General features: G+C 41.6%; 1 protein-coding gene across 1 annotated transcript in view; it reads right to left on the bottom strand.

Moving 5' to 3' along the window:
- Window positions 1-12,602, bottom strand: part of LOC115778393 (cyclin-dependent kinase-like 5) — a 50,044-nt gene that overhangs the window by 14,814 nt on the left and 22,628 nt on the right. The window contains exons 8-13 of the mRNA XM_030726495.1: window positions 10,662-10,764; window positions 7,931-8,017; window positions 7,398-7,478; window positions 7,090-7,265; window positions 3,856-4,712; window positions 3,228-3,568 (exon numbers count right to left, since the gene is read on the bottom strand). Of these exons, the coding sequence (XP_030582355.1) occupies window positions 3,228-3,568; window positions 3,856-4,712; window positions 7,090-7,265; window positions 7,398-7,478; window positions 7,931-8,017; window positions 10,662-10,764 (1,645 nt within the window). The remainder of the gene's footprint in view (window positions 1-3,227; window positions 3,569-3,855; window positions 4,713-7,089; window positions 7,266-7,397; window positions 7,479-7,930; window positions 8,018-10,661; window positions 10,765-12,602) is intronic.

Genomic DNA, 12,602 nt, shown 5'->3' on the forward strand with positions numbered 1-12,602 from the left:
ACATTTGGCAGGTCTATGCTTTGTGGACATATAATAAAATTCAGGGATTTTGGACTAGAATCTATGAAAATATTTAGGGCCCGAGCACGAACTGTGCGAATGCCCTATTGTAATTGCTTCGTTTATTATTATTTTATTTTTTTTTTTTTTTTTTTTTATTATTATTATTCAGGCAAATGAATTGGCTTTTTGGGGGCTTTATCATATTCAAAAACTCATGAAACTTTGCACATGCGTCACACCTGGTGAAAATTTAAGTATTTTAATGGGCTCGGGCAAGGGCGCGCCCAAATGGCTCGCTAGCGCCCCCTAAACTGGAGCCCCACCGCTGTGTTTCACGTACATGAATGAAACTTCATACACATGTATATCATGTCCACGCGCACAAAAAATCCTCTTGGAGCCATGCCCTAAACCCAACAGGAAGTCCGCCATTTTGAATGAATTATGCAAATTTGGCGATTTGCAGCCCTCACACTTTTTCTAATAACTCAGAGGTTTTAGACGTTATCATCTTCATATTTGGTTTGTCTAACCTACACCCCCAGGGGAATCTAAATCTCGAAAATGGTGAGTTTTTGCCAAGGGGGAGGGGTCCTTATGCCCCTTTGAACTTTGATCATTCGCCATGAAATTTTGATTGCCTCTCATTCATACCTACATGATCCAATGTGCATCAAACTTCTCCAGTAGGATGAGGGTGCCCCCCTGAACACATACATATGACAATATTTAATATCAGTCGCAGCGCCACCTAGTGGGAACAGGAAATGTCATATTTTACACTTGGAGGTCCAGCTCCAAGGTGGTTTAGCAGAACCATCTCAAATTTCACCTGGAAAGCCTTAAGAAGTTGGACTTACTGTGTTTTCAAAACTGTGAGTTTTTGACAAAAGGGCGTGACCCTTATGGGACGGCAAAGTTCGATGATTCGCCATGAACACAAAAATGGCTGTAACTCAAAGCCAACTTGCCCAATCTGGCTCAAACTTCAGTGGTGTGATAAGCATGCTGCCCTGAACACACTCATATGCATAAAGTCCATAAACGTTGGAGCGCCGCCTAGTGGCAGCTCGGAATATCTTAAAATAGCAAGTTTTTTGAGTAGCCCCGGAGCTACGTTTTATCTACATGTATGAAAATGTACATGCTCATGTAACATACTAAGACGTACAAAAAAGTCTCTTGGACCCATACCCTAAACCCTACAGGAAGTCGGCCATCTTCAATTGAAGGTGTCAATTTTTGCGATTTCCACGCCTGCTATTTGAACGAACTTGTCCTAGGGCATTTCACCCAGTGACACCAAATTGGCTCCAGATCATCTACACAAGTAGCCCATCAAAAGTTATTCAGGGTTTTGTAGAATATTGAACGGTGTTGCCATGGCAACCCTCTGAATTTGGACTTTTTTCAATTTCAAATTCACAGAGATTCTAAACATCAGCCCCTGGGCTGTGCTTTCTCTATGTACCTGAAAATGTGCCTGCTGATGTAAGATGCTAACATCTACAAAAAACTCTCTTGGACCGATAGCCCAAACCCAACAGGAAGTCAGCCACGTTTACTTTAAAGTGTCATTTTTGCAGCATTTTTCGCCTTTTTCAGGCCTTTTTGCCTCAACTCCTCCTAGGGCATTTGACCCAGTGAGACCAAAATGGCTCCAGATCATCCACACAAGTAGCCCATCAAAAGATATTCATGCTTTTGTAGAATATTGAACGGTGTTGCCGTAGCAACCCTCTGAATTTGGAATTTTTTTCCATTTCAGGCCCAGATAGGTTCTAAACATCAGCCCCAGGGCAGTGCTTGGTCTGTGTACCTGAAATCGTGCATGCTGAAGTAACATCCTAACACGTACAAAAAAGTCTCTTGGACCGATAGCCGAAATCCAACAGGAAGCCTGACATGTTCTAATTAAGGTGTCATTTTTGCAGCATTTTTCACATTTTTCAGGCCTGCTATTTCAATCATCTTCTACTACAGCTTTTCATCCAGTCACACCAAAATGGCTCCAGATCATCTACACAAGTAGCCCATCAAAAGATATTCATGGTTTTGTAGAATATTGAACGGTGTTGCCGTAGCAACCCTCTAAATGTGGGATTTTACTCATATACCACAGTGCACCAAATTGTTACATCTCTCTCATACATTGTCCAATCTATTCCAAACTTCACAGGCTTAATGGGAGGGTAAGGGAGACTGGACACACCCCTCTATCAGCTTTGTTTCACACTCATAACGCCACCTAGTGGCAACAGGAAATCAGTAGGACACTGATACTCATCATCCTATGGTCATTACAGTTTCATTGATGGCTGCAGGCATTACATAGAGCATTGTGACATATTAATTAGTGGGCACTCACCGACGCCACCTAGTGGAAGCGGGAGACGAACGACGGGAGGTACAGCTAGCCTGCTGAGCCGTCAGCAGCCGGGTGAGCCAGCTACTCTCTCGTCTGCGAGAACCTCCCAGCGCGGTTCGGCTGGAGCGTGCCACGGGTCGACGCGCGGCTTGGCTGGAGCGCGCCAGGGGTCGACGCGCGCCGGGTGCGAGGGCCCGCTCATCGCCGCTTGCGGCTTTAATTTATATTGTGATATGTCAGGAATTCAAATCCCATTCAGGCCCCCACTCTTTGCTGAGTAAGGATATAGAAGTAGGGGGAAAAGATAAAAATGAAAAAATTGGGTCCAAACTAGCATTATGATAGGCAGATTGATTCTTCTGAAAAGATGGAAGTCTAAGGGAGTACTCTCAATGCAAGAATGGGTTGAGGAGATGGGAAAATCTGCAGCATTTGAAAGATGTCCTACAGATGATTTGTAATGAATTTTTAAAAGTGGGGCAAATATCCTCTTCTTTTTTTTTGACTCTGGACTTGGTCCATAATGTGCGGAGAGATCTTGGTCAGATGTTTTGCAATGAAGGATGGAAATGGGTGCAATATATATGATAACATGAGTGATGACTACTGTTGGGTTGGTACTGTAGATGGGTGGGGGAGTGTGGGTATGTCATGGTATGTCTCTTTGTTTTTGTTTAACAATTTTTATTTTTATTTCAATGTTATAACTTTTTAGAAACTACAGATATTGCTGTTACCACGGAGATGGTAACATCACCATGCAATATAATATGTCGTAAGTTAACCTTTTCATTGTGTTTCTGTTGGTATTTTAGGGTCAGTCCCCACCACACTTGTAAGGCTTTCTGCCACTAACCCTCGTCATGTCGTCCGTGCAGTCCTCTCTTGAAGAGCTCACTGAGTGTCCAGCGAGGGTGGTCCTGTGCTGCAGCTGTGGAGAGAGGAGCTGCAGGCTACTCGCTCGTGTTGGTATCGCTTGCCCCGGTGGAGGCAAGCCTGCCATTACGCTCTCTGCCCCGTGGGGTCGGTGGCGTTCCCTTCTCACATACATGGAGTGACGCTGCGGCCGCTGCTGAGAGGAGAAAGGCGAGGTATAGCCGAGTCCGTAATGATAAGACTCATGAGGGGAAGGCAGAGTGTGAGTGGAGGGCATCCCTGCTCCTCCTGGGTCCATGAGCTCTGGAGCCCCAGCATCCTCTGGAGATGAGAGAAAGAGGTCCAAGTTAATAGAGTGATAAGAAGTGAATACTCACAAATATACTATTATCTGACTGCTTAATTGTTAACTCTATAAAATGTGCAAACAGGAGTCCAAACAGAGACTCTAGTTTAAATTCTCTATCTACCTTTATTTATTTCTTTATTTGTTTTTGTTGAGTTAGAGTTTGTGCTGGAATTCGCTGTGATGAACTGAACATAAAGTTTAAAAGAAAAGCTTTCAAGAGTGTAAAATGAATTGACTCTTGAGCACTTATTAAACTGACCTGGAGCTAAAGATTTATGTCTGGATTTGTGTCTGGATGAAGAGTCCAGTGTGCTGCTCTCCATGCGGGCATTGCCGCTGCTACGAGAGGCGGGACTGTGTCCAGATCGATCACTGTGTCGGGTAGAGGGGCTCCCAGGAGGCCCAGAGGGACCTGAAGGGGTGTTGAGGTCCAAACAGCTGGCAGGGAAGAAGCGGGCACTGGGTCCCACTCCAGCTGTCGTGTTAGAGTTTGGGTCATCTGGGTGGAGTCGACCATCGCTGAGATTCCCCACAGATTTGGCATCACTTAGCCCACTGTGGCTCTTGGACAGGCTGAGATAAGACGCTGAACTCTTAGAGGATGAGGACATAGACCCGTGGGCAGAGTCAGCCATACTGTGGGCATGTCGGCTGTGTTGTTTTTCTGCTCCAGACTGTAGTGTGTTAGTTTTGTTTTCCAGGAAAGTGTGGCGACTGGCCTGCTGCTGCTGCTGCTGCTGCTGCTGTTGCTGCTGTTGCTGCTGAGAGCGAGAGGAGTTGGATTTGCCGTGACCATATTTCGCTCCATGTCCCTGGTCTGGCAGCTTTGGGGAGGGCCCCAAATTGAAGTCAAACTCTGTCTTGCTTTTAGATTCTTTGGGACTCAGGAGGTGTGGCAGGTTGTTGTTAGCCAGGTCTTTGCTGGATGAGACAGAACGATTAAGGGTCTGGGACATGTACTGGCTCTTGGGGTGCAGTGTTGGACTTAAACTGGATGGCGCCGGTTTGTTGCCATTGAGAAAACTCTCATTGCCGAGGTGATGGAGGTCTCCGTGGCGAGGGAGGCTGGAACATTCTTTGCTATTGGAACGACGACTTGTACTCTTACTGTGACTCCTGGAGGAATGGAGGGAGGGACAATTAGTATGGGCTCACATTACTTTTCACCCCAAAGTCCTGATAGTTACTTTTGAAAACCATAAATAAAATATCTTAAAAAAAAGAAACTAAAGAATTCAGTTTTTTTCAGCCTTTCTTTCACACTGAACTGTTAGATGTTTTTCAAGTGTTAGATGAGAATTTTAATTTAAAATATACAATCTCAGGCCAATAGTTTGTTTACTACTTTTTTCAATGCTAGATCTATGAGTGGGTCAAAATAATGATAAGTTCTTTTTGGTTTATGTTTGTTGAGTCCCAGTTGAACAAAAAAATAAGAAAAAATTATCATAATCTATTTAACAAAACCTAAGTCAAAATGCAGTAGTAGCATGTGGAAAAACTAAGTACAACATTACTGCTTCCACAGGAATTCAGAGGGTCAGTAGCAGCCTGTTGCTGCTAATCAAATGCAGTTGATTAACTGATCATCAGCTAGTGTGAACTCCTCTATAAAAGCAGAAGTTTTGGCAGTTTACTGGTCTGGAGCATTCAGGTGTGAGTTAACACAATGCCATGGAGGAGAGATATCAGCAGTTATCTTAGAGAAGTGATTGTTGCTGCTCATCAGTCTGGGAAGGATTACAAGGCCATTTCTGAACAATACGAAGTCCATCATTCTACAGTGAAAAAGATTATTCACAAGTGGAAAACATTCAAGACAAACACCTCATACCAACTATCAAGCATGGCGGTGGAGGGGTAATGATTTGGGTTTGTTTTGCAGCCACAAGACCTGTGCACCTTGCAGTCATTGAGTCGACCATGAACTCCTCTGTATACCAAAGTATTCTAGAGTTAAATGTGAGACCATTTATCTGACAGCTACACAACTGCTGCAAACCTCAATGAACTGAAGCTACATTATAAAGAAGAGTGGGCCAAAACTCCTCCACAGTGCTGTGAGAGATGGATAGTCATACAGAAAATGATTACTTCAAGTTACTGCAGTTAAAAGTGGTTCTACAAGCTACTGAATTATGAGGTTTACTTAGTTTTTCAAATACCACTTCTGCATTATGGCTTTATGGTTTTTGTTAAATAAATAATGACAAGCTATAATTTGTCATGGGTAATTTTAAGACTTGCTAAGGGGCAGATGTTTCTTTTTTCATGCCCCGATACAGAAAACCTTAGAATTGACTCTATATATTATAGTTACCAAACACAGTTGGAAAAGATCTTCAGAAGACACTTCATCTAACTTTGACTTTGTAGTGTAACTTTCAACAGGGCAACTGTTGCAATGGTTTACTCAATTATTTTAAACTCCACTGACTAAAAATAGGCGCTTTTTCTGAAATGTTTTGACAGCAGTGAGGAATGCTGGGAAATATATTACTTGTACTTTCTGATCACGCTCGTTGTTCTTTGGAAAAAATTTCCATGTATCTGTTGACATCAACTGTGCAACAATTAGTTTTTTTGCCTAGTGTCTTATAGAATAGTTAGCCGCCACAGCAGCATTTTATTTTATGTTTAGCAAGCCAAAGAAAACAAAACAAAACAAAAAACCGTGCACAAAAGAAGGAGGACAGAAGAGAGCAGAAGAGGGTGAGTATACCACCAGAAGAAGACCTGAAAAATGAGTGAGTAGTTTGTGTTTTGAAACGTTGTTCCCATTTATTTATTCACTCATACTGTAATATGTGTGTGATATATCTAGAAGCTGGTCCACTGGGAATGACTGTTGAGTGAGGAATTCTATAATTGAGTGTGCTTCTTTGGTGCGGTGACCCCCCCCTCCATCCAGTCAGCATGTGAGGACCTGTGATTTATGGGCTTCTCTTCTTTGTTCCATGCTTTTGACATTAAAGCTGTCATTATGTTACTTCAGCGAGGCCAAATCTGTTTTGGGCTTGTGGTAGTCAAGTTGAAGAAGATGTGCCCTCATTGCTGACTGCAGTTGCTGTCCATGGTGCTAATTGTGCTAACTGTGTGTGTGTGTGTGTGTGTGTGTGTGTTTGCATGCCTGTGTGAGTAAGAGAGCAAGAGAACATCAGAATACTGTGTTTTTTCTGGTACAGCGTGGTGGTAAGGGCCACTATTGCAGAGCTGTTTCACTGCTTTAAGAATACTGCACGCTCTCTGGAGATGTTTTAGTAAATTTGGGTGCCAGCTTGGGTTGGGATATTGCTAAGATATAGAAAACGCACTAAAACAGCATTAGTTGAACTAAAAGAGTATTAAATCTCAGTATAATCAGATACAAACTGTACAGTGTAGGTGTAGCATTAGTTCCAGTGTTAACACAGAGACATCCAAATTGGGCACTGTAATGTGACGGCATGTAGAGGCTCTGACAGAAGACTGAAATAAAGGAACGTATTCTAACCTTGTAGGAACTGTGTTCTCGCCATGATGGTGTGTTTTTCTCTTGGAGGAGCGTGGCGGGTTGGGAGATGCAGGCGGAGGCCTCTCTCTCTCTGCCTGCCTCAGAGGCTGGAAGGCTGGATGGTTCAAACTCTGCTCTGTTAGGTAACGCTCAGTAGGGTTTAGCAGCAACAGATTCTGATTGGAAAAAGAGAGATCATCATAGAGAGATGGATGCATTTTAGTGACTGGTGTCTCAGATATGATTTGAGGGATATAACTCAAGATATGTTTCTTATATGAGAGATGGTGTGCTTCTGTGCATTTTACCTTCATCAAGTCCAACATCAAACCACTCAAGATGCCTTGGTAACGTCTCTCCAAAGTCTGAGGATGAGTAACTGATGGAAACTGGCACAAGCGCAAAAACACAAAAACTGGATCAAATTCATATCCAACCCAAAACTTTCTGTGCATTGAAGATTACTATTACAATTTCCAACATACAGTTGATGTGGCTGCCAGTGAAAAATGTAGTTCTCACTTCAAATCACACAGAAATCTATCACTGGATCACGCTGAACAAACTACAAAGCATGTGCATACACACAAACACACAAAAAAAGTCTTGATCGTCCCTCTGGGGCATTTTCTCTAGCTGCTAAACTGAACACCAACCACCTAACTCATGAGTCATAGCAATCCACTCAGTCATGGTGCTGGGAACACTGCCACAAAAGAGAGAGAGAGAGATAGGAGACAAAGCTGAGAGAGAAGGAAAGGAGGTAAAAAAAAAAATCAGAGATGAGGAGGACGGGGAGAAAGAAGAAGAAAAAGTAGAGAAGGCAGTTAGTATTTTGTACCCTGATTCCATGAAATCGAGGGTTGTTGTAGAAGAGTTTCATCTGTTCTGCAGGAAGTGGCCCCAAAACCTTCTGAATGGTGAAAAGCTGGAGATAAAAAAAAGAGACATCATAGAAAACACATGGTGCATTATAAGTTTTGAATCCAGAAATGCTCCCTGAATAATTTTTTCTTTTAATATTGACAATTGGAAAAAAAAAAAAAAAAAGCCTGTAAAAAAGTATGCAAATCTTGAGCTTCAAAGTTCATTCTTGACTTTGTAAACAGCAGTTAATCCCACTTCAAATAATTTCACTTCAAGGTGCATTTGTGGACGAGGAGTTTTCAAAGCATTCAAAAACACCGACAGCACATTTCTGACAGCTACGCAAACTGATGAAGATCATGTAACACGATCAAAAGTGGCAGAGACTAGGGAACAGATGACGAGTTCATTCTTCTGCCTTATGGGTTTTTATTGTTAAAAAATTTCCAACAGTGATGTATTATTACCTTACAAATTTAATAATGTGCACAGTTCAGATGCAGAGAAACATTATCATTCATGGGGGGGGGGGGGGGGGGGGGGGGGTTTGAATGTCTCTCTGGGGGCTAAATGCTCCACTGCTAAGCCAACCCCACACCCTTTGTCAGACTGTCTGCTCAGTTGATTTAGCACAATCTTCAGCAGCCACTTGCTGCCAAGTAAAGCAATGTTCATGAGAATGGTAAAAGCAAAGCAGTAAAGTCGTGAGCTGGAAAATCAAACCAGCAGGAAGACCTCTGTAAAGCTGAGGAGAAACTGCAGAGCTGACCTCATTTACTGTGGGTGTGTGAGTCAGAGAACCTATTATACGCACTTATTTGTTTTGTTTTGTGTTGTTTTCATAAAAATATTAATTAGAGCAGAATAGTTTTATTCTTACAGATTTACATTTTTACAGTGTCATCATTATAGATCATTCACAGCTCAACCACAATGTAACTGACAGGTGAAGTGAATAAAATTGATCATCTTGATGCAAAGTGATGTTCTGCATCATTAATTGATGCAGAACAAGTACTCATGCAATCAGTGGCACTCCCTGAAGGCACTGGTCTCACTTGAGGAAGGCTGGCTTCAAGTCAGTCAAGTCAGTCACCACTGTGATGACCCCGGCCCTTTACTCAGCTTTTCCTCTGCAAGTGTTTCTTGGTCAGCGGGGAAAGGCTCACCTGTGCCAACTGGAACCACCTTCCCCGTGTTCCCAGACTATAATGCTGTTTATGACACTTCTTTCTGGCCCTTGCACTCCTACCTGCCTGCCTGTCACCATGCTGTGCATTTTCTCAGTCTGCCTTTAGTCCTGTGTTAAAATGTGAATTTAATAGGAATGAAAAGCATGTTTACAGCTTGGTACAAAAAATGTTTTTGATCTCTAGGATTAGCTACCCCCTTCACAAAACCTGTGTGGTTGGTTTAGTGGTTTACACATTTGCCTAATAAGAAAATGCTCCCTGATTCAGTTTTAGAAGGAGGCACAAATCCTTTCGGGGTTGGATCAGGAAGGGCAAAAAACACATTTTCAAGGAGCAGCCGAAAATAGCTTTTCAGAAAGAGGCAGCTGTAGTCGACTGCTTTCTGCGAGACTTCACCTCTACCTCTGGTAATTCAAGTCACTGCATTGAACCTCAGGACCAAGTTTGTGGTGTTGGTGCCTTTTGGAGCATTTTCAATGGAATTACTGGACAAATAATAAAACCCACTGTTTGGAACAGCCTATGCTCCATTTTTGCTAATTGAAATATATCATAAAGACATAATCATGTGTTTTGTTTTACATTTGTGCTTCCCTCAGTATAACCCTTAAATCTTAAAGATTTATAGCATAGTTAATTATTATCTGTTGCCCTTGATGAATAACAACCCCCCCCCCCCCCCCCCCCCCCCCCCCCCCCCACCACCACCAAAACTCCAAAACAGGTAACAGCATTTTCACTTCAGTTTTAATTTGCATGAATATATATTTTATTATATTATTTAGAGTGCACTGTCCAATCAAGGAAAGTGCTGATAATGAGAGCATGAGCCCAGGTGCATTGACCTGAAAGTGATGCACATTGTTTCCATAAATTTCCTACTAAAATTGTTGGAACAGAAAATTGGACACATAATTCATAAAGTCTTTGAGGGTAGGCCTGACACTGATTATTTATGTTAATTCTCCAATATATTGATTGGTTGTTTGTGAGCTGAGAGAGCGAAAGGTTTTTTATTTTGTACAAACTGCATGTTGTAAAGTTCTGCTGGACAAACTTATGATTTTGGGATTAATAAAATTTTATTTGAGTAGTTATTAAATTTCCAAAAATGCTCATTACCTCTCAAAGATCTCCACCAGTTCAATTTGTTGTCTCCCAATTGCTTAATTTCCGACACCATAATCGCCATCTCTCTTGCACAGGTATGGAGTCCAACAAAACTGTAACTGTGATTTTTACCTCTCAAGGACTCATTTTTGTTATTTTATTATATCAGAAAGAAACCAGTAAAACCCAAGTAGGCGTTCTGTCAAGTACATGAGCATCAAGTATTATGAATGACTGTTTCCTTTATAACAATATGAAATAAATAAAACCTGTCAGTCCTCTTTAAACTTTCATATCTAAGGTTTTTTTGTAATTTGATTTATTCACATCAAAAGCTGTTTCTACTTTTCAGTCAGCCTGCTTAATTAACCGCATGCTTCACCCTTGTTTTGGCTCACCAACCTGATCAATCTCGCTTTCCCCTGGAAACAAGGGCTGGCCATCACTCAGCTCCCCGAGGATACACCCCACCGACCACATGTCCACTGCCTTTCCATAAGGAGCACTGAGACAGAGAAAAACAGACACATATGTGAATGTCAAAGAGAGCAAGAAGACCTTGTTATTTAGATGGCAGGGTGATAATAATGATGGAGAAAATGAAAATGGGGAGGATAGGGGTGAAAGCTAAGTCGCCAAATGAAGAGGAGATGATTATGAGAAGGATGATGCTGAGGGGGTGATATAATTCGTGGAGGTGGTGCAATTAAAATAAAACGATCGATGTCGTGTTTCTGATGGAGAGGCTCATAAAGAAGATGGTCATTTCTGAGGGAACAGAGCTGAGAAGTCTGGTGAGAAATGGCGAGAGATCTGGCAGCAGAGAAGCAGAGGAGTGGTGGTGTTGGAGGGAGAGAGTATTTGAGTGGGCGGCATTCAAACGCTGTCTCAATAAATGTTCCAGGGCATTTACTAAATCAGGCTACAGCACCGAGGCTAGATGACGTTCTGCTGTCTCCAAGCTAGAATGGACATAAAATGCAGCAAAAGCACCAAAACAACATAGGCAAGAAAAGTCAACGAGGAAACTGATATTTGATCTCTGGATGTGGCGCGTACGTGATGGCTCATGTAATAATGTAGCACATGATTCACTGGCTGTTTTCCCAGCGATCTGAATTAAAGAAATGCAAAAGAAAGGCTGAACACTGAAATGGCTTGTGAGCTTAGCTTTGTGCTCGAAACCACACACAGATACAAATAAAAACAATGTAATAATTTAGAGCTGACTAACTGGGTGATTTATCATGATTTATCATATAGGACAATAATCAATAAAATTTTATTCTACATACTGCAGTAATATTAAATATGTTTCCAGCCAGATGTAATAAAACCTAAATAAACACAATCCAATTAGACTTACTGAGGATTTGGGAGTGTTTGTATCAGCTAGAAGTGCAGATATAGAGCGTATCGAATCATGTTTAACTAGGATTTACAGCTGAGGACTAAACAGAATCAACGCATCACTTTCAGTAGCACACTAATTAAAAATGATATTCAGTTTATCAGTTTTCATTAAATTACAAAAATGTCAGGATAAATCAAAAAGATGAAATTGTGTTCAGTGCTGTCACACTTTTTATACCAACTAATTTCCAGATACAGTGAATCCGCTTCAGACTTCATATTTGAAAATCCATTAACAGTTTTCTTTTAAGGGTAATTCTACAAGATTGTAATATTTATTGATTTAGCTGCTATTTGGATAATAGCACTCTTCAAAAAAAATCTGTAATCCCACCTCATCTAAATACAGTAACCAGCCATTTTGTTAGGTACACCTGTTCAGCTGCTCGGTAATGCAAATATCAGCCAATCACGTGGCAGCAACTCAATGCATTTAGGCATGTAGACATGGTCAAGACTACCTTCTGAAGTTGAAACTGAGCATCAGAATTTTGATTTAAATGAATTTTAACGAGGCACTGTTGTTGGTGCCAGACGGGCTGGTCTGATTATTTCAGAAACTGATGATCTGCTGGGATTTTCTTTCATAATCATCTCCAGGATTTTTAGCAAATGGTCCAAGAAAAAGAAAATATCCAGTGAGTGAAAGGTCTCTGAGTGGAAATGCCTTGTTGATGCCAGAGGTCAGAGGAGAATGTCCAGACAGCTTCAAACTGATAGGAAGGCAACGGTAATAGTATCCATTTATGACCACAGTATACCCATCTTTTGATGGCTGCTTCCAGCAGGATAATGTACCATGTCACAAAGCTCATATCATTTCAAACCGGTTTCTTGCACATGACGATCAGTTCACTGTACTCAAATAGTCTCCACAGTCACCAGATCTCAATACAGAACAGCACTGTTGGGATGTTGTGGAACATCATG

This window comes from Archocentrus centrarchus, chromosome 3 (genome assembly GCF_007364275.1).
Source record: "Archocentrus centrarchus isolate MPI-CPG fArcCen1 chromosome 3, fArcCen1, whole genome shotgun sequence".
NCBI lineage: Eukaryota > Metazoa > Chordata > Actinopteri > Cichliformes > Cichlidae > Archocentrus > Archocentrus centrarchus.